Source organism: Toxorhynchites rutilus, chromosome 2 (genome assembly GCF_029784135.1).
Source record: "Toxorhynchites rutilus septentrionalis strain SRP chromosome 2, ASM2978413v1, whole genome shotgun sequence".
Classification (NCBI taxonomy): Eukaryota; Metazoa; Arthropoda; class Insecta; order Diptera; family Culicidae; genus Toxorhynchites; species Toxorhynchites rutilus.
Window position 1 is genome coordinate 173476071 of NC_073745.1, and position 22515 is coordinate 173498585.

The 22515-nt window shown below is 43.8% G+C and overlaps 1 protein-coding gene across 3 annotated transcripts in view; it reads right to left on the reverse strand.

Annotated features, from left to right (window-relative positions):
• The window catches only part of LOC129768003 (kinesin light chain-like), a 350655-nt gene that overhangs the window by 262424 nt on the left and 65716 nt on the right, over window positions 1-22515 (reverse strand). For all 3 annotated transcript variants that reach the window (XM_055769352.1, XM_055769351.1, XM_055769353.1), the window contains exon 2: window positions 4599-4804. In XM_055769352.1, the coding sequence (XP_055625327.1) occupies window positions 4599-4787 (189 nt within the window). In that variant the 5' untranslated portion in view covers window positions 4788-4804. The remainder of the gene's footprint in view (window positions 1-4598; window positions 4805-22515) is intronic.

The window sequence follows — 22515 nt, forward strand, 5'->3', positions numbered from 1 at the left end:
GTCTCAAAAGTAACGCTTTAGCCTTGACAGGAAAGTCGCAACGGGATAAAACATTCCCAGAATTACTTGACTGGTTTCAGAAAGAAATCGATGAGGAGGAAGGACTACGCGAGATCCACAACAGACTGCAGTCAACAAGGATGAGAACATCGCAACAACAACAAAATAATTACAATAGAAGCACACAAGCCAACAACTACAACTACAATCGTAATAACAAAAACAACAGAAGAGGAAATAATAACGATTATAGAGAACAACGCAACAATTATCGAGGAAATAACAATAACTACAGAGGGAATAAGAGCAATTATCGAAGAAATAATATCAATTTTGGAAAAAATTACAACAATTATCAAGGAACTCGAAACTTCGATAACAATAACGGCTATAATAATAACAACAATTCCAATCCCAACGAAAACTATAGGGAAAATAATAGAAACGGGGGTTATTACAAAAATAACAACAATAATTACAGGCGACATAAGGATAACCAGAATAGCTAAGCTATCTCTGTTAGGGTAGCCATGGTTAACAGATACAAAAGAAAAAAAGATTATTTAGGGGGAAAATAAATCGGTGAAATAATTAAAGAGGATAATGAAATTACAGAAGAGATAGAATAATAGGAAGAAAAAGGGAATAATAGGAAGAAGAAGGGTTTTTTTAAAGAAGAAAAAAATTACAGAGAAAATTCAATGAAAAAAAATTAAATGGAGAAAGGATAAATGTATGAAACGAATGAAAATTATGATTTATATATAAAGCGTAAAGACAATCAAGGAGGAATAATCGAGAAAAACAAAGGTGTAAGGCGAATTCATTAAAACAGTTGAAAGAGTCAAAGCACAAGTGAAGTAAAATATTTTTTTTTGAACAGTTGAAACAGCTAACAGCTAACTACAAAAACAAATTAACTATTATATTTTGGTGTAATTTTTTTTTGTTTATATATCCATAATAAATAAAGTTCCAAGTATTTTCACAGATCGCACCTAGGACCTACAAAAAGAGGGGGGAGAGACCGCATGTTTTTAGGACCGGAACAGAGTGACGCCACACATCAGCAGAGAGGAAAAAAAGTTGTAATTATGTACACTGTAAAATGGTCAAACTGGTAAGACGAAAATTAATTTTCAACGAGGAGCGAGACGTGGTCAGGCAGGCAAAGACAGATCTCAGCATACCGCTGATGGGAAGAGGAACGATTCGGCATCCCAGCCGGATGCTCGCAAGAAGAGGACGACGAGTCATGCGGAAGGTCGATGGTCATTGGTGTTGGGTGCTGTGGGACGACGGAGCGAAAACAGGAAGCAATTCGAGAGTCGATGAAAGTGGATTCCATAATTGGAGTAATGACTTTGTACACTTTACGTTGAAGTAAAAGATTACAACAGTCTCAAAAATGATTTTTTTTCGCCGGAAACTGATAATACTATTAAGGATGAACAGGATCTAAAATAAGGATCAAAGATGAACTGAAGGAGATGACATTTAATGATTGGAGAGCCTAAACTGCTATAATTGAAACACTACAACCGGAGCAGCAAATGAAGCTCTAAAACTAGCAAACAAAAACAAGTTCTTGAAGTTGAATTTCATTCCAACGATGACGTGGTGGAATTATGGACCGTTCTAAAAGGTTGTTCAGGAATGGAACCCAGAAACACGCAACAGTGGATCAAGACGGATGAGACGTCGCAACGCGGAAGGAGGCAAGCGGCAACTCACACCTAGTACCAGAGACCAACCAATTGACGAGTCACCAGTCAACGAATGTACAGAGCGAAAGAAGATGAGCAGCCGGTGAACAGTTAGACAGTGAAAAAAAAATGTACATTGCCTCAATCAAAAATTTATTGTGACACAATTATACACATTTATATAATATTGAAAAAAAAACATATTAAAACATTGAGCTATTTATGTAGAAAAGTTGATAGAAAAATATTAGCACCGGAACAGGAAAAACAGCTTTACGAACCAATTTTAGGGAAAACTCTTCTAGTTTCCCCTAAAACTCATTGAGTAGGGGGAGATGCAGCGCCCCATTACAAATAGATTTCAATAAGATTATCCAACCAGATTGTAGCAAAAGACCCCAATAGGAATAGAAGTAGGGATGTAGGAATTTTCCATACGAATGGAAAATTCTATGAGTCATTACAGGAATCATAGGTAGGAATAGAGAGATAGTAGGTAACAGATTAGACAAACTCTACCTGGAGTTTGTCGGTAGGATTTAGGATAGTGTAGTTTTCGTTAAGATGAATGGGAAGAATAAAAAAGAGTGAGTTTTGAGACACGAAAGAGGACGGTCGTTGTCTCTCTTGTTAGAACGGAAAAGAAATCCAGTTGCCTAGACCGCTAGGCAACGCCTCTCAATCGTTCACACGTTATCGCGTGTTCGACATAATATTTATTTCAATAAATACAAGAAACAACAACCGGAACAAAAATCGAAGTTTTGCTCGATAAAGACAAAATGCAATTTGCCACAATCATCATTTTATCACGAACTATTTTACCGCCTAGTTGATCGATCAAAGCGCATTGACGAAGCTCTGTAACAAGCATAGTGTTGCATCGTACTCCGTCAGTCACCATTTGACTAAAATTTTTGTCAATAGAAAGTGGCTAACATGACTGATCAGTTGTCAGTGAAATTGATGAAAAAGTGCAGCTCTGCTCAGATGCTGACGAGCCACGTTAGTCACTTTCTATTGACAAAAGTCTTGGTTGTCTGCTAACTGACGGAGTACGATGCAACACTATGCCTATTTCTGAGCTTCGTCAATATGCTTTGACCGATCAAGTAGACGGAAAAATTGTCAGTAACGAATTGATGATTGTCGAAGATTGCATTTTATCTTCATCGAGCATCGAGCTTCGATCTTCGTTCCATTTGTTGTTGTTTTTTGTATTTATTTGTATTTATTACTGTGTCGAAAACGCGATAACGTGTGAACGAAAGCAAATCATTTAGGTAACAGTCTATATATTTGACCAAAGCTTGAACAATCTTCACATGCTGAAATAATGAAAAACAAAAAATCTCCCTTCGTTGAAATTTCTTCCCGATAACCAAATTCATGCATTTGAAAGTGTAAAATATAGACTTTTCTTCCACAAACTTTTCAATTCGTAACAACGGTTCGGGAGTTTTCCAGGAACGGGTTTTTAGGTTTAGGCTCGTAAACGAACACGAGACAACCAACACGACTCATGCGTGCCACAATCATAGCGTGGTGAAGCGCATATTCAGTCGCAGTTTGGTGTAAATAACGTGCCACTCGCATAAAATGTCTGATTCACACAGATTTGCGCGATATATTTATTTACTAACACAATCACCCGACCGGTATGCTAAACTCACGGCGCTATATGATTGTTCACTAACACAACCACCACAACCGGTACGACCAGCACGAGAAACTGTGGTTCAGCCACAGCGTCACGCGAGTCGTATCTCACGAGCGCTCCACAATATCGCGTCATCTGGTCAATTTGCGCCGTTATATCTGTTTTCAATTGCCACAAAAACAGGCGCTATATCGTGACAAGTTACTCGCGCTATACGCGTCTCAATTTGCGCCTGGCCTTATAACAGACTTACTTTATTTTATACTCGTGTGCAAGGATGGAACACAAGGGAGCATGATGTGATTTACGATTAATCGCAAACTGCACAGATCGCAATCTGTGCAAACTGCGACTAACTATTAATCCTCACCCATCATAACCAAATGATTTTCTCTCGGTAACTCTGAGTTGACCAAAGCATTGCTAGACTGAAACTAGTTCGAATAATTGAGTTACTCTCCTTCCTCGTTTTGTTTTCAACTCCTAACAAGAATTTGCTCCATGGGAATGAGTGTCTCTATGACGTACGATTCTCGCTCTCTCGTCCGGGCGTTCAATTTTCCTTCCACGTTTCTTTGTTTTTAAGAGGCTTTAAACTTTGCAGTTCATTCGCCTCCACTTCAATTTTCCTTTCCGAGCGCGTTTACTTCGATGAAACTGGGTAAAATAAAAAATGCGCTACAGCAGATAGGACGACTTTGATGTTTCATGTTTCACAGAGGATTTCTCAGATGGTGTTTAAATTAATCAAGAGACTACAAACAATAATCTTCCTCAAATCACTAATTTTATGAGTTAATGTAAATGCGTTATTGGCCAAGGCTATTACGACATCGAACACGTGGTCTTGCGAGATATATTTTTCCCTCTGCCCAAATACAGACCACTTTTTTCGGGGCCGAGTAAACTGGTGTCTAGAAAAGACCTTGATTACCTTGAATTAATGAAAAAACATAAATTAGCGCAAATATGTCAACATGTGTTCTTTTGTGTAAGCACGTAAATATTTGCTCATCATTTTTTCGGATTGTGGCACTCTACATAATTTGTATTGCACTGCTTCTAGTTCCAGCTTAATGCTGGGAAGTGCAAAAATTCTATAATAATAATAAACAATAATTAAAAAAAGGTAAAACACTAGAGTCTCAGCTTTTAATATGCTGGACCAGACGAGAAAATCATGTCGATCCACAGCGACCGGTGCGAGCGCTGATAGATTAGCGAAATCTTACCTGTGCTTCGCCTAGACCGAGTTCGATATTCTCTATGTTCTTTAGCACTATATTAGATTTATCTGTATCCTTTTTATTCCCTTCTTTGAAGTTCGATATCAGGGTTAGGTGCTCTACACGTAAAGCTTCAAGGCCCTGCAGTACAGTTTTTGTGTTTGTTATGATTTCCTCCTGGGTTATTTGTGTCATTATGAGTTGTAGTGGAGCTGAAATATGTAAAAGAAAGAAACAGATGACTACATTTATCAAAAATTACGTGTTTTGATATAGTCTTTAATTTCTGTTGTAGGAGTAAGTTCATAGTTTTGAAAACAAGAGCTTTACGATGGAGGCGCGCCAAGCTTATAATATTTGTGATAAAGGGTGTGTCACATCAAATTGCATCACGGAAAAAACGCTGTAGAAATTCGCCCAGTAGACCGATCCTTTTGAAAATTTTAGACAGTTAAATAAAAACTATTAAACAACTTTTGGCATTTTCTTTTTATTCATACTTCGAGCCCAAGCCCGTATGCTCGCACCTTCCTCTTTACCCCGTCCATAAGGTTCTGTACAACGTCAGGTTGTAGTTTTTTTTGAACAGAAATCCATTTTCTCTTGAAGTCCGCCTCCGATTTGACAACTTTTGGGTACTTCCGGAGGGCCTGCTTCATAATCGCCCAATATTACTCTATTGGGTGAAGCTCCGGCGCGTTGGGCGGGTTCATTTCCTTTGGCACGAAGGTGACCCCGTTGGCTTCGTACCACTCCAACACGTCCTTTGAATAGTGGCACGAAGCGAGATCCATTTTGAACAATTGTTTGTCTGTTGTGTATCTAGCGCCGGTGCGGTTACAGCGCCGCACACAAGTTTTTGGACGTTTCGTTTGTGTTAACTTGTTTTGTGGATAAATTGTATTATTTTTTAATTGTGTAAAATAAACAATTTCATTGCTCTTTGTGGTCATAGAAGCCTTACCGGTCGTCGGGTAGGGGTCAGGCTTCCCCCGTAGTGCGCGCTAACGAAAACATCTAGTGGTGCCTGCCAGAGTTTGAGTAGTCGTTGGGCCGCCGCCATGACGGGCGACCCCGGCCCCGCACGCACGGTGTGGGGCCATAAAGGCGGTGGAAACCACCGCAAGATTGGAGGCAGTTATTTGGGGGCAACACTACCAAGATATATGGATCCGACTGGTGAACACGGTAAGCTTATCATATTGCGTATTACTGGTGTAGGCGATAACACTAAAGATAAAGACCTCGCCCCCGCTCCCTTTTTCATTCGCAAATCTGTTGAGAACTGTGTTGGCGAAATAGAGGGTGCTTTCCCTGAGAGCAATGGTGCGGCTTATGCTCATAAAGTTAGAAATAAAAAAAAAAGCGGAGGCTCTGTTACAATTGACACAACTTTCAGGTGAACGAACGTTAAGTCACCTACCATAAACACTTGAACAGTACCAAGTGTGTGGTCAGCTGCGCACAGACAACAAATATGTCGGAGGAGGACATTGTGGACTACCTAAAAGATCAAAAAGTGACAGCGGCTAGAAGACGCAAACGGCGGACCGGTCCAGACATGGTAGAAAACACCCCTGCGTTAATCCTGACAGTAAATGGCACATGTACACCTGAATTTATTTATTTCGGATATCTTCGAGTCAGAACAAGGCCGTATTACCCCTCGCCCATGCAGTGCTTCCAATGCTGGGCGTTCGGTCACACAAAAACAAGGTGCAGACAAAACACGCCAACCTGTGGAAATTGTTCCGTTAACCATGTGATCCCGGCTGAAGGTCCCAAATGTCAGCAGCCTTCGTTCTGCAGCCGATGCAAATCCACAGACCACAACCTTGCCTCCCGTTCCTGTCCGGAAAACGGAAAGGAGAATATAATCCAAAAGATTAAAGTAGACCGGAACGTCGACTATAAAATGGCAAGATTGATCTTTGAAGCAGAAAATGGTCGGCCAGTGAGCTATGCCCAAGCTGTCAGAGATGACCGAGCTCCTGACCACACACCAAACAAGGAGGCAGCCCCGGATCGAAGGCTAAATGACCTGGTAAAAAAATAGGCGAAAAAGACCTTACCATCGCGAGCATGGCCGCGTCAATGGAGTTACAACGCGTCGAGGCGTTGAATAACACGCAAATGATCAAGTCTCTGGTGGATAAAATCGACCAGATGGCTCTGGTGGATAAAATCGACCAGATGGCCAACACACTAGCGGCCATGGAGCAACGACTAGCCCAGAAGGATAAAATCATAAATCTTCAACAGAAAGAAATATCTAAAGCCAGGTCATCATTGCCACAAACAAAAAGTGTTTGAACATCCGGGGTAACACAAGTCACTCATTCCAGCCACTCCTCCTTGATAAATACTCCTACATCCTCCCGACCGGTCAAATCCACTTTATCTCCAAAAACACCGAAGGAAAAAACAAATTTATCACCACAAAATTCCAGCTTGGTCATTTCCTCCGACTCTGACATAGAATCCAACGAACTAGACGACACGCTTACGAAAACACCCTCTCCGTCTACACCAGTACTACAAACTGTCCAGCCCGGAAATCGAACCACTACAACTGCAACGCCCTCGAATAAAAGAAAACCAGAATCTCCACTTATCCAACCACCGAAGGACATCCGTCAGAGATCGCTGACAGTAGGCAAGCATTGCCTCCAGATACCCCTCGACCCAATCAGCGATCAGACTCTCCATACCCGCTGCCGACCAATGGAAAGGATCGTCAGCCCAAATAGTGTCCCGTCCAAATCCAACCTCACCTGTCGCCAGCCACCACTCCACCAATCAGCTCTCCGGTAGGGATAGTCGGGGCACATTAGATGCGGACGCTACAGCCCCGCCGGAATCGACGGACAACCTCCGGCATCTTTCGCCGCGAACTGTCGCTGACCGAAGCAGTAGCGCCCCAGGTTTGCAGGGCCCCAGCAGTGCGGACGTTACACCCCCACCGGAACTGCTGGACAACCTGCGGTCGAAGAAACAAACCAACGTCGATGAAGAACGGAACCCAGTGATATTCCCTGGTAGTCGAGGCCCCGTCAGTGCGGACGCTATAGCCCAATCGGTACTGGCGGACTACCCCCGGCACCAGGGAGATGCAGTATTCAACGATCCAGCTTTCGGGACGGCAACACCTGTTCCCCGACGAACCATGTAGGAATTGTACCTGAACTCGGGACGCACAAGGGTGGCAGCAACTGTTCCCCGAAGGACCACGTGGGACCAGTGACAGAAATCGGGACGCACAAGGGCGGTAACGTCCGCTCCCCGAAGGACTGCGTGGGAACTGCATCAGATCTCGGGACGCACAAGAGTGGAAACACTCGTTCCCCGATCAATCTCACTGGAGTTCCTTCTACCGACATTTTTCGACTCCCGCTACCCTGTACTGTCATCACCGAAGTATTCACCACCAAGCCACAAAGTAGCACAGAGGATTGCAGTGACGCCGAACCGCTTTTTTCCCGCCGTCGGGTCAAGTGAGCGAACGCTGGTTGAGACTTCTACTCCCAGTTGCCGCGTACCGCTGTCTCGTTCTACAACACCGCCCATCGGAGCCACTGCGGTCCTTCAAGCTGCTGACCCAGCACCATCCACAGTTGACGTCCCAATCCGCCGAGATCCGCTCGCCTCGCTGTCAGGGCTAAGTCGGTCGCCACAACAATTCCACTGGAAGCTCATGCCAGGCCTGCTTCGCCCATGCCAGTAGAAGCACAGTACAATGCCGATATCTGCGATGCATGGAGACGTAGTCGAGGAGATTTCACGCAAGCTATGACCGAGAGTTCCAACTCCCCAACGAACCCTCCCACGTTTCCTCGACTGCCTCCGAGTGGCAATGCTGCCCAACCTGTTATCTTCGGTGGAGTTCAAGGGGGAATCGTCGCATCCAGTACCACTACACCTCCAATTCCTCATCACACCGTCCACCAGCAGCAAACAGTTCGTGTAGAGCGTCCGTAGCAATCGGTCGCTTTGTTAAGTTCATTTAAACCCAATCGTTTCGCGCAAATTTGGATTGAAAGTTGGACTCCGCCACCCGTAGTTCTCTAAGCTGGCGCTCCGCCACAGTGCTTTTTCTGATCCGAAAGTGTCGTAGTAAAGTGCTGCGACCCTGTTTCGATTACGTGTGAAAGTAAAAGGGTACAAGGAAAGAAAGAGCTATTTCAATATTTGCGTCTCCATGTGATTTGAATATTCATATTCAAGAACGGATAAACAACTCAGTGTCTCCATCGTATCGCTTAGAGGTGAAAGCAATGAACCTGATTTATTTTGTGATCGCATTACTCACGTGAGTACTGCATGGTATCTTCTTCTTAAATGGCACTAACGTTCCTAGAGGAACTTCGCCGTCTCAACGTAGTATTACTTGCGTAATTTTTATTAGTACTTAGTTCAGATTTCTATGCCAAATAACACGCCTTGAATGCATTCTGAGTGGCAAGCTCTAGAATACGCGTGATTACAGTGCAAGTCGGAGGAAATTTCTTTGATGAAAAATTCCCCCGACCAGAACGGGAATCGAACCCGAACACTCGGCATGTTAGTTACGACTCTAACCACTCGGCCAAGGGATGACCCCCCTGGGTGCATGGTATCTATGAGTGTTGATGAGTGTTGTGATCTTCCGGGAGAGGACTTCCGAGATACTTGGACCCGAGAAATGAGTTTGGCGCTATCGCCACTCTATTACTCACCGGTAAAAATGGTGTTAACTTACCAATCAACCCATTTATAATCGGCAAGAGTTTAGAGGACTTTGCTGGACCAATCGAGCATGCAACTAGTGAACAGAAATGTACTCGTTACGTGATAAGAACGAGAAATGCAGCACAGGTTGAGCGATTGTTGAAAATGACTCAACTAATTGACGGAACGAAGGTATCAATAGAACTGCATCCCACGCTCAACATAAATCGTTGCGTTATATCCTACTTTAAAGTGACCAGATGGTCAGAGGTCTAACGCGGGACACAAAAAACAAAACGTTATGTATATACGTTATGTGAACATAAACCATAGTTTAGAGAGTCTTATTTATTCGTGAAACTCTTAACATGTGTCCTAGCCATTAAACCTGACCTGTAATCACTCAGTTGTGATTTTTAGGTGGTTTAGATTTTGTTTACGCCTGAAAATCTCTCACTCGGTCAGAGCATTTAGGTCTGGCAAGCACGATTACAATTCTATAATTTTCTTCCAATTATCGAATGGAACGCTCGAAAGTTCCAATCTATTTTTCTTCGATTTTAGTGTTATCGTATGCATTAAAAAAATGGACTAATTTCGGAAGGCGATGAAAAAAAAAACTACAAAAAAAAACTTTTGGGCGAATGGTCAAAATGGAGAGACAGCCTACCACCAAAGCCACGAAAAGGTAAAAGAACACGCTGTCATACATCTTTTCATGGACCATGGTTGAGGTTCCGGCCAACTTCCGTAAGGCCGCCAAGCGTTTCATTCACGATACTTCATCAAACAACCCTGTCTCTTCCTGTTCCGTATACACTAGTTATTCCGGCTTATTTAACACGTTGAGCCCTGACCGAGCTAGGGGACCAAAGATGAACTTTTCGTCTGACTCACGTTGGTCCCTGCGGATCAATAGGGGACTTTTATAAAAAACTTTTTCTAATTTTGTTGCTGTCGTTTCCATTTGACACTTTCTAAACAAAAAGTACACTGTCGGTGCGATGAAACCAGCTCAACGTATCTTTGGATGCATTTGAAGGTCTCTTGAACAGTCTGTAAAATAAAAGTTTTTTTTTGTGGTTCATCCATTTAATGAAATCAACATGTTCAAATTGTAATATTGAAATATATTAATATCGCGGGACATTTTCGTTTCTTTTGCCAAATGCGGGACGTTTCGCGGGACATAATCTTACGCGGGACATTTTGTTGAAATGCGGGACTGTCCCGCGTAACGCGGGACATCTGGTCAGTTTATCCTACTTTGATTTGACAACTTAGTGAAGAAAAAATCGAAGAAGAATTGGAACAACAAGGAGTTATAAAAACGAGAAGAATATTGAAGAGCAACGCCAGCCATCATTCTAACTTTTAATCGAAGCATATATCCTGAAACCGTGAAGGTCGGGGTACTTCGTTTGAGAACTCGACCGTGTTACCCGAATCCAATGCTATGTTTTCAATGTTATGAATATCGCCATCCTCGAAAAATTTGCCCGAACCCAATACGATGTTACAATTGTTCCAATGAACACGAGGAAAAAGAAGTGTGCGAAAATGAACCGTTCTGCCGTAATTGCAAGGGAAGTCATCGACCCAGCAGCCGACAATGTGAAATTCACAAAACGGAAGTCGCAGTTATCCATACAAAAATCGACTTCAATCTGTCGCACGTGGAAGCAACAAAACGAGTTTTAGCCGGAAATGGTAGCTACGCTCAGGTAGCTGCACAACCTAGACTCGATCACGCCAGATTCAACGCAAATTAAAGAGAAGCAAATAGAAATTTCCAAACTCCAAAAGGAAGTACAGCAAAAACAATCACTGGAAGAAAAATTAAACATTATTATTGAACAAAACAAACGGAAAGATGACAAAATAAACGAATTGCTAGAATTGATCCAACACAAAGATACGAAATTAGAAAAGCTTGAAATACAAAACCAAAGAATGAAGAAATATCTTGATGCTACACGAATCAGATCACGCTCGAACTCACAGACAAGTGAAACCGACACAGAAACAAGCCGAAAAAAATCTAAACGAGGAACAAGCCAATCATACCATGCGCAACAATATGTCTGGAATTGCAATATGGTGGAATGTCGCCGCCACCGAAGAAAACGTCCAACAACACAAGAAGCCCAATAAAAACGAGACGAACAGCAAACCAACCGATGGTGGAAGAGGTGGATCTCACCGATTTCGAAGCTGATCAAGACGCTTTCAACTTATATAAAACACCTGATAATGAGCCCTCAAAACAATAGAACTCAATCATCACAGTCCAAGTCATGTATCACCACTAATAACTACACCATGCAGCATACCAACACAAATAGTCGGTTTGAGGAATGGGAATGTGTAGTACCAACCTCACTTCTTGAAGAAGCGCAGCAGGCAGATGAATCTATCCGGGACGTCCCACCCCAACCCGTTGACGGTAAAGTCTCCTGTGCGGCCGACTATCGAACGAACAACGCATCACTCGCTTCCTCAAATATAACTACAGACACCAAAGTATCTCGATCAATTTTGATCGGTCATACCAACGAAGAACAAGAAGCAACCAAAAAAAACAACACTATACACAGCCTTTCCCCAGTGCCGATCGCAGTCGGTTTATTCATAATAACAGTGTAGCCAATACGACCACAGGTCAGTAACAACATCATTTTGACACCTACAGATTCTGCCGCTCTCTATGTACGTTTAACAGCAACCCAATCACGTCCCTCACCTGGCGAAGGATCATCGAGAAAATTTGGACAAAATGCCACATCAACCTTTCAACAAATGCGAACTACACAAAGTCTCTCCACAGTGCCACTGTTGTTGGCAATTCAGAAACCAATAATATATTAGTCTCAACAGCGGTTGGCACTGCGGAACACGACGAACGACAGGTCTGCTCATTATTACCGCATCTCCAAAGAAGTATACTGCGCCACTTCTATCCATTCCAGAAAGGACAACCAATGCTCAACACACAAGTGACTCAATACAACACTGTACAAACAGAAGAACGATTTTACGCAGAATATCAACATCATCTTTAATGTCGAACGCAACATCGACAAACATCAACAGATGTTTCGCGCTGCAATGGAATATCCGTGGACTCCGGGCTAACATAAGTGAGCTAAAACATCTCATCGCAAAACATGAACCCTGCATGATAGCTCTCCAAGAGACGAAAGTGAGAGAAACGATCAGCCAGACTTTGTCGGCAAGAACTACCAATTGTTTCTCAAATCAAACCACAAACATTATTGGCAGCATGGCGTCGGCCTCGCGATCCGTGAAGATATACCCTTCGAGCGGGTACAAATAAATACGAAACAACAGATTGTGGCAGTGCGAATCCAGTACCCCATTCAAGCAACAGTAATCTATATTCCACCCAGCACCAAGCGATGTCAGGCGCAGCTGAACGATCTGTTCAACAAAGTGGAAGGTCCAGTGTTTTTCATGGGAGACTTTAATGCCCATCATGCAGCATGGGGTTCGCAGTCATCAAACGTCTTTGGCCATTTCATTGCAGAGACAAGCTTAACCAAACAACTCGTGATCCTAAACAACGGTTCACCCACTCGTATCGATCCAGCTACAGGCAATACTTCGTCAATCGATATTACTCTTTGCTCCGAAAATCTGGCTCAGAAGTTCACCTGGCATACTTTGTCGGATACCCACAACAGTGATCATTTTCCGATTGTTATCTCCTTTCCCGGAAGATCTCATACAAAAACATCACGACAAAAGTGGTATTATGACCGCGCAGACTGGGCTCTATACGAATACACAGTAGCTCATTTAATCAATCCGGACTATGAATAGGATGTCGATAGCTTTACTGAAAAAATATTAGAAGCAGCGACTAAGAGCATACCGAGAAGCAGTGGTCACGTTGGACCAAAAAAGTCACAGGAGGGTTGTGTCCGAGACACGATCGCATAATTGATGTAGGATTCCGTTAGGTTATCTGTTGATTTTGGATAATTACATCGTTAAACTCTTTGATAATGATTAGGTGGACCTGAAAAGGGCCGTTTTGTTTTGTTGTTGGGTATTTGTTCAGTCCACCAGTGTTTAACGGGTGATGATGACAGAAGGATGATAAACAGTCGTTGGATGGTGCGTATCAGATAAAGGATACCGAAGTGGGACGAGATATGATGAGAACCGCCATCTATAATCCTAGACGAGATGCCTCTTGTGATATGTATTGATGAAATAAAGAAAAAAAAATTCACCAATGTAATATAAGATAATTATTAATACCGAACACAATTATCAATTTTTCTTATCAGTAAAAACATGTTACTTTAATATAGCGAAAATATATTTGAAATGGGAAAGGTAATTTTCTTTTATAATTTTTACTTTCTGATTGTTTATTCAACCCAATGCGAATGTTAATTGGACAAACAATACCTAATACTATATGTACTATATGTAGTGAGACTCTATGTTGTACGGAAAAGTGTTAACACAACGGCTATCGTATACAATTTTACACCTACCCTTGTGCTAAATTTTTCACAATACACGATCGGACATTGATATGGAGTTTCACGAAGCAACCAATATTAAAGTTCCAAATTTAAATTTTATTTGCTAGAATTATTCGTATCAATCTTCTTACTTGCAATATAAAAATGCCCCCGACCTTCATGTATTCGCAATGCCGATTTCCATCAGGCAGCTTGGTTTTGATGTCTCTGTTTGGGAACACATCTCGGCGGGAGCAAAATCTCTCCCTACTTTCATATATTTGCAATGCCGATTTCCCCTAGGCAGCTTGGTTTTGATGTCTCTGTTAGGGAACCGCCGCATGTGTCGTCAATTTCGACCAATCAGAAGTGGGTATTTCCGTTAGGATAGGGGTTGAGATTTTTCAATTGTTTGATAGTTAGTTTAATGATATATATTATTTTATTCAATATAAAAAAATTGTTATGGAGTGCCGAAATTGATTGACGCAAAATTTTTTTTTTTCCTGAAAGGTCAATGGCCCTGAGAAGATTCCAAGAATCGAGGGCAGCAGCGCGGAGGGAGATTAAAAAAGCAAAACTGCAATCGTGGCAAGATTTCGTGTCAAAAATTTCACCGGACAGTACAACTGAACTACGGCGAACAGTAAATACTCTACGGGGTAACCGACAGCAGCACAATTTGATACTCAATCGAGTCAACACGCTCACAGACGATCCCGAAGAAGTAGCGGAAGAACTGGCAGAGCATTACAGCAAAAGATCAGCGACTTCTAGCTACCTCCCATCATTTCAGATAAAGAAAGAGCGAACCGAACGACGACGTATGCATTTCCTGCCCAACAACGCTGATGTGTACAACAAAGACATCACTCTCAATGAGCTTCTGTGGGCACTCGACAAAGGGCGAAGTATCTCGACAGGTCCTGATCTTTTAGGGTACCCTATGCTTCAACGGCTTCCGTTATCGGTAAAACAAACACTCCTTCAACTTTTCAACAAAATATGGAACAACGGAACTTATCCTAATAGTTGGCGAAATGCTATTGTAATACCCATTCCGAAACCGACTTACAGTCAACCCGGACCAGAAGCATTTCGACCGATTTCGCTTACTAGCTGCATGGCGAAATCATTCGAACGCATCATCAACCAACGTTTAACCACCAAGCTAGAATCGAAAAGAAGACTTGATACACGTCAGCATGCATTTCGTTCTGGGTGCGGCGTAGATTCATATTTAGCAGAACTGGAAAGATTTCTTCCATTGAGAAATGAACACAGCCTCGTAGCATCTTTGGATCTCTCCAAAGCGTACGATACAACTTGGCGATATGCAATACTACGTACATTGAAATCATGGCGAATCAGCGGTCGTATGATGATTATCCTGCAAAGCTTCCTCTCGGAAAGAACGTTCCAGATGTGTGTGAAAGGCCATTTGTCGAGAGCGCACCATCTAGAAAATGGGATGCCACAAGGCTCCGTTTTATCAGTGACACTGTTCCTCATTGCGATGCAACCCATATTTCAAGTTATACCCAATGGGGTGAATATACTTCTATATGCCGACGATATTCTCCTAGTGGCACGGGTGCGTAAAACGGAATCACTTCATCCTCTACTGCAAATAGCCGTAAAGGCCATTGACAAATGGTCAAAAAGTGTTGGTTTCACCATATCTACCACAACATCACAGACTTTCCATTGTAGTCCTAATGTTCGACGGGACTCGGCACAAAATATCACTATTGATTGTGTTACTTTGCCCCAAGTAAACCTCTTAAAAATTCTTAGCATAACGCTGGACCGGACTTTGAACTTTAAAGCTCACTGCAAATTGGCGAAGAAAGCATGCACACCCAGAATCCGAATTCTAAAAATTATTGGTGCCAAACTTCCACGCGGCAAGCGAACTACTTTGTTGCAGGTTGGTTCAGCTATCGTGCCCTCCAAGTTGGTTTACGGAATTGGATTAACAAACAGAGGAGGACGAACAACCCTTCAAACACTCGCACCGGAATACAATCAAATGATTCGATACGCTTCTGGTGCCAATCTGGTAATGTCAATCTTCCATTGGTTTAACGAGCGTCAGATCGTTTTCTGGAATTGACCAATATACCACTACCAGGAGTAGAACAGCTTTTGAGACGAAGCGATCGTGAGTGGCACTTACCTAAACCATCGACCGTTTGGGATATGAAGAAAGCCGTAAGAGCTGGAGATCCTTCTGAAAAAGTCCGCCCAGTCATGTCCAGCCGTTTTCAACATTCAACCATAATCTACACAGATGGGTTTAAACACGAGAACACAACAGGAGCCGCAATGTATAGCCATTCCACAACGAATGCGTACAGTCTCCCCGAATATTGCAGCGTTTTTTCAGCAGAAGCATACGCTATAAGAATGGCTCTGTCAACCCCCAATATCGATGATTTGGTGATTATCAAAGACTCTGCCAGTTGTCTCCAGGCTTTATAAAGCGGTAAATCGAGACACCAGTGGATTCAGGAAGCAGAAATAATGACACAGAACAGACGCGTGAGATTTTATTGAACCCCTGGTCATGCTGGTATTAATGGTAATATCGAGGCGGATAAGTTGACAAACGAAGCAAGACGACTACCTCTCTTGAACATACCGATACCAGCGGAAGATGCACTAAGAGCAGTGAAAGAAAGAATACGATTAATTTGGGACAATCAGTGGTTTGCTTCCAGGGACGCTAAACGCAGGAAAATTTAAAACGACATGCGAAAATGGACGGAACGTAACAATGCAGCCGAGCAGCGAGTACTGACGAGATTAAGAATTGGTCACACGCGTTTAACCCATACATTCCTACTTAAGAGAGAAACACCACCTAACTGCGAATGCTGTGGCACAACATTAGATGTGAAACACATATTACTCCATTGCAGAAAATACGACAACGGGAGACAGCAATACGACATTAGTACAACTAGTTTAAGAAATGCACTAATGAACGATAATAGTAATGAAATGAAACTAATGAATTTTTTGAGACAAACAGGACTGTACAAACAATTGTAAATAACTTTGTAATTTTTTATTTAAGGATACGAATGCACCAGCTGACTCGGTGTAAAGTATCCCAAATAAACAACAACAACAACAACCAGATGAGTCCACAGGATTTGGAGTGTTCAACGAATTTTTTAGCACCTCACACAGTCTTCAGAATCCTTGCTCAGTGTATATTGCTGAATTGGCAGCAATTCATTGGGCGCTGGACTCGCGTCGCCTCACGACCTGTTGAACACTATTACATTGTAACGGATAGTCTTAGTTCTGTCGAAGCTATCCGTTCAGTGAGGCCGGAAAAGCACTCGCCGTACTTCCTTGAGAGAATACGAAAAATTTTGAGTGCTTTATCCAGACGCTGAATTTTATTCTTTAGTCCGCAAAAATACCATCGCTAACAGGCAACGCAAGTGGAATGAAGATGAATTGGGCCGTTGGTTTCACTCAATTATCCCTAAGGTTAGCCTCAATCCGTGGTTCAAAAGTCTGGAATTGAGTCGGGACTTTATTCGCACCTTCTCCCGACTCATGTCCAATCACTGTTCTTTAGATGCACTACTCTTTCGTTTCAATCTTGCCAGCAGCAATCTCTGTGTTTGTGGCCAAGGTTATCGCGACATCGAGCACGTTGTTTGGTCGTGCGAGGTGTATCTTGTCCCTATGTCCTTATACCCTCCTTTCCTTCCTTTGCGGGTAATTCGTCCCCTTGCTATAAATAGTATAATAAGTTGAAATGTAAAAACACTATAGATATACAAACAGATTTAAGAATTGAGTGTTCATCAACATTGTTACAGTTTTCTTATACCCCATCCTTCTCCTAAAAATATGTCACCCTTCTAAACTCGAGTACACCGCGAGTAATCGGTTTTCCACCTTACTAACCATAGATGTAAGAAAATTGTTTATATATATAGTTTTAAAATTATATTTAAGAATTCGGCTCCTTTAAACTTAAGTTACTGAGCCTGCAAAAATAAACGAATTAATAAAAAAAAACAACAACCAGCAGCAAAGTATGCCCACCAACACATCCACCAATCTCGCCCTCCAATGGAACATCAATGGGCTGTATAACAACTTAGGAGAACTGGAGATTCTTGACCGAGAGCTATGCCCGTCTATCATCGCACTCCAAGAGGTAAATCGAATTTCCCCAACAAACATCCGAAAAATCCTTTGGGGTAAGTTACTGGCACACCAAGCGGGGATCCGTCCTGCAACACTCCGTTGCACTGGGCGTCCTAAGAAATAATCCCCATCTGCGGAAACAAATTTCCACTGAGCTACTATAGCTATAATAGCAGTCCGAGTCGAGGCCCTTATTCCGATCACCATTATATGCATATACCTGCCGTGTGGCACAATCCCGGAACTACGACGGAAGCTGCTTAAGACATTAAAGGGCTTGGAGGACCCCATAGTCATTCTGGGGGACTTCAACGCTCATCACCGCAATTGGGGAATACAAACACCAGACGTCAGGGGGAATATCATTGCCGACCTCCTGGAGAAGCTGGAGCTCTCGGTATTAAACGACGGCAACACAACCATTGATGTTTCAGCAGCCAGTCTTAACTTGGTGGATAGGCTAGGATGGAACAAAGCCGACGACCTTCATGGCAGCGACCACCACCCGATAACCATTAGCTTCAACGGCCCGCCGCCGCTAACGACTCGAAACCCCAGATGGATCTTCGACTTCCTGCTAACTAGGAACAACCCGACCACAATCGCCACTTTCAACAAAATCATTATGGAGGCAGCCGAAGCCTCCATTCCAAAAACGAAGACCGCTCCGGACAAAAAAGCGTTGCATTGGTGATCCGAGGACATCAAAGGAGGTCAGAAAGCGGAGGAAGTTCCTCCGTCCGGCCGACTACCACTCGGAGACCCTATGAAGGAAGCTGACATGAACAAATATCGAACGCAACACATCTGGATACGTCGATTAATCCGGAAGGCGAAACTAGACAGTTGTACTCGTTTTCTTGAGTCCATCAACGAGAACCAGTCCTCGGCGGATCTTTGGCGCAGAGTTAACGACTACACAACCCTATTCTTCAAGTGGACGTTAAACCCTCAGCGACCCGGTAGATACTTCGGACACGCTCGGAGAATATTTTGCGCGACTGTCCTCCATCTCCGAATATGACCCCGATTTTATCCGTCGACAGGGAGCGGGAATCACTTCGGTCAGCAACTTCATAGTCCCTATGAGTCGTCCGGACAATCCTCTCAACCGGAATTTCACCATCGAGAAACTTTCCGTCGCCCTACGTTCCGCGAAAGGTGAGTCAACCGGCCCTGATGGTATCGGCTATAAGATGCTGAAACAACTGTCGTTGCTTGGACAGTCCGTCCTTCCCAGCATCTTTAACGACCTGTGGATTACACACGAATATCCCGAGGGTTGGAGACACAGCCTAGTAATACCCATACCTAAGGTCGGCCAAAGCAGCAACAACGTCAAAGGCTACCGTCCAATTTTCCTAACCCCCTGTGTATCCAAGATCCTGGAAAGAATGGCGAACAGACGCCTGGTTACCTTTCTGTCCGAAAACAGGTAATTGGACTATCGGCAGTTCGCCTTCCGGCCAGGCATGTGCACCAACATCTACTTCGCGACCCTTAGAGACGTGATAGCCGAAGCCAACAGGAAACGTCAGCACATGGAGATGGTAGTACTGAACCTGGAAAAGTCCATCTATACAAAGAATACATTCCTCGTCGGAAAACATTAAAGATCCTCAGAGTGCTGGTCGACCACAAACTTAGCTTCCTCCGCCATTTCGAGGAAGTTAAGAAGAGCTGCGCCACCCGGTTGAACCTTCTAAAAACCATTTCCAAACCGCACCGGAGCATTAACAGGAAGATCCGGTTACGGGTGGCCAAAGCTATCATCAGCAGCCGCCTCACCTATGGCCTCGAGCTGACGTGTTTGGCCGGAGACAAGTTCCCAAAAACTCTGGCACCGATTTATAATAAGGCACTATAGACTGTCTCCGGTCTCTTGCCATCAACACCAGCTGCCTCTGTCTGCGCTGAAATTGGGTAACCCCCTTTCGACCTAATCATCGACTTGGCTATCGTATGTAGGACTGCCAGTTTTTTGTCGAAAACCAGCGATAGGGGGGAGACCCACCTGACCGCCCTTAGCAACACGATCCTGCAGCGGGTGGTGCATTCCAACCTTCCTCCAGTGGCAAAGCAATCCTGGTTTGGGGCGATCGATTGGAGGTTCCCAACGACTCTCGTGGAGAACGGAACTTCCAATCACTTCCAAGCCGGGGTGAGCTCAGTCGGTCTGCCAGAACATTTCAAGGCCATCATAGCAGAAAAATACCGCCTCCACGAAATCAGGTATACGGACGGCTCAAAAGGACCATCAGGAGTTGGATTTGGGGTAAGCGACGGTAATAACAGACTGATTTCCAGCAAAAAAGTGGCGGACATCTGCCAGGTCTTCTCGGCAGAGGTGGCCAGCATTTTAGAGGCAACCACAATCCCGTCCTCTAAGCCGCTGCTGGTCGTCTCCGATTCGGCAAGTGCCATTGATGCCATCGGTGCGGCTAGGTCCAAACACCCATGGGTACAGGCCCTCAGGAAGTACCTATTGTCCGACACTGTGCTCATGTGGGTTCCCGGACACAGCGGCATCGCAGGGAATGAAGCGGCCGATCGATTTGCCGGTATCGGTCACACCAGACCGTTTTTCACTCGGGAGGTGCCGCTTGACGACACGAAGTTGTGGATCACCAATTCTTTCCGCTCCTTTTGGTCTGAAAGGTGGCTGGCAGAGAGAGGGCTGTTCGTCAGAAAAGTAAAGGGTTCAATTGCAGGGTTCGAGGACGTAAAAAGGATGCGAGAACAACGTATCCTGTCTAGACTGAGGACCGGTCATTGCTCGAATTCGGCTCCTTTAAACTTAAGTTACTGAGCCTGCAAAAATAAACGAATTAATAAAAAAAAAAACAACAACCAGCAGCAAAGTATGCCCACCAACACATCCACCAATCTCGCCCTCCAATGGAACATCAATGGGCTGTATAACAACTTAGGAGAACTGGAGATTCTTGACCGAGAGCTATGCCCGTCTATCATCGCACTCCAAGAGGTAAATCGAATTTCCCCAACAAACATCCGAAAAATCCTTTGGGGTAAGTTACTGGCACACCAAGCGGGGATCCGTCCTGCAACACTCCGTTGCACTGGGCGTCCTAAGAAATAATCCCCATCTGCGGAAACAAATTTCCACTGAGCTACTATAGCTATAATAGCAGTCCGAGTCGAGGCCCTTATTCCGATCACCATTATATGCATATACCTGCCGTGTGGCACAATCCCGGAACTACGACGGAAGCTGCTTGAGACATTAGAGGGCTTGGAGGACCCCATAGTCATTCTGGGGGACTTCAACGCTCATCACCGCAATTGGGGAATACAAACACCAGACGTCAGGGGGAATATCATTGCCGACCTCCTGGAGAAGCTGGAGCTCTCGGTATTAAACGACGGCAACACAACCATTGATGTTTCAGCAGCCAGTCTTAACTTGGTGGATAGGCTAGGATGGAACAAAGCCGACGACCTTCATGGCAGCGACCACCACCCGATAACCATTCGCTTCAACGGCCCGCCGCCGCTAACGACTCGAAACACGGGGAACACGGCTTCAAAGAAGGACCTTTCCGAATACTCTGCGATCACTGCCAAATCCACAACTCTGTCGAACATTTCCTATGTGGTTGCCCAAAATACGACGATCTGCGAAATCTTTATGAAATCAGCGGGAGCGTGCGAGATATCTTAAGCGACGAACCAGCGAAAATAGCAGCACTTTTCTGCTACGTAAAAGATGCCGAAAAAAAAAGAGTCGAACACGATGAAGGGGAATAAGAACTTCTCGGCATCTTCAACGGTACGGCTTCTTCTCCATTGGCCTGGAGCCATGGTCCGAGGACATCCTTACCATCTGGTCCAGCAAGCAAGCAGCAATTGAAAAAAAACCAGTATTTTTTATTCAATTTATTTAAAAATGTTTTAATGCGCTCTTCTTTCGTCGTCATTTCAAGGTCCAGTCTAAAGGGTGTGTCACATCAAATTGCATCACGGAAAAAACGCTGTAGAAATTCGCCCAGTAGACCGATCCTTTTGAAAATTTTAGACAGTAAAATAAAAACTATTAAACAACTTTTGGCATTTTCTTTTTATTCATACTTCGAGCCCAAGCCCGTATGCTCGCACCTTCTCTTTACCCCGTCCATAAGGTTCTGTACAACGTCAGGTTGTAGTTTTTTTGAACAGAAATCCATTTTTACTTGAAGTCCGCCTCCGATTTGACAACTTTTGGGTTCTTCCGGAGGGCCTACTTCATAATCGCCCAATATTTCTCTATTGGGAAGCTCCGGCGCGTTGGGTGGGTTCATTTCCTTTGGCACGAAGGTGACCCCGTTGGCTTCGTACCACTCCAACACGTCCTTTGAATAGTGGCACGAAGCGAGATCCGGCCAGAAGATGGTCGTGCCCTCGTGCTGCGTCAATAATGGTAGTAAGCGCTTCTGTAGGCACTCCTTAAGGTAAACCTGCCCGTTTACCGTGCCGGTCATCACGAAGGGGGTGCTCCGCTTTCCGCAAGAGCAGATCGCTTGCCACACCATGTACTTTTT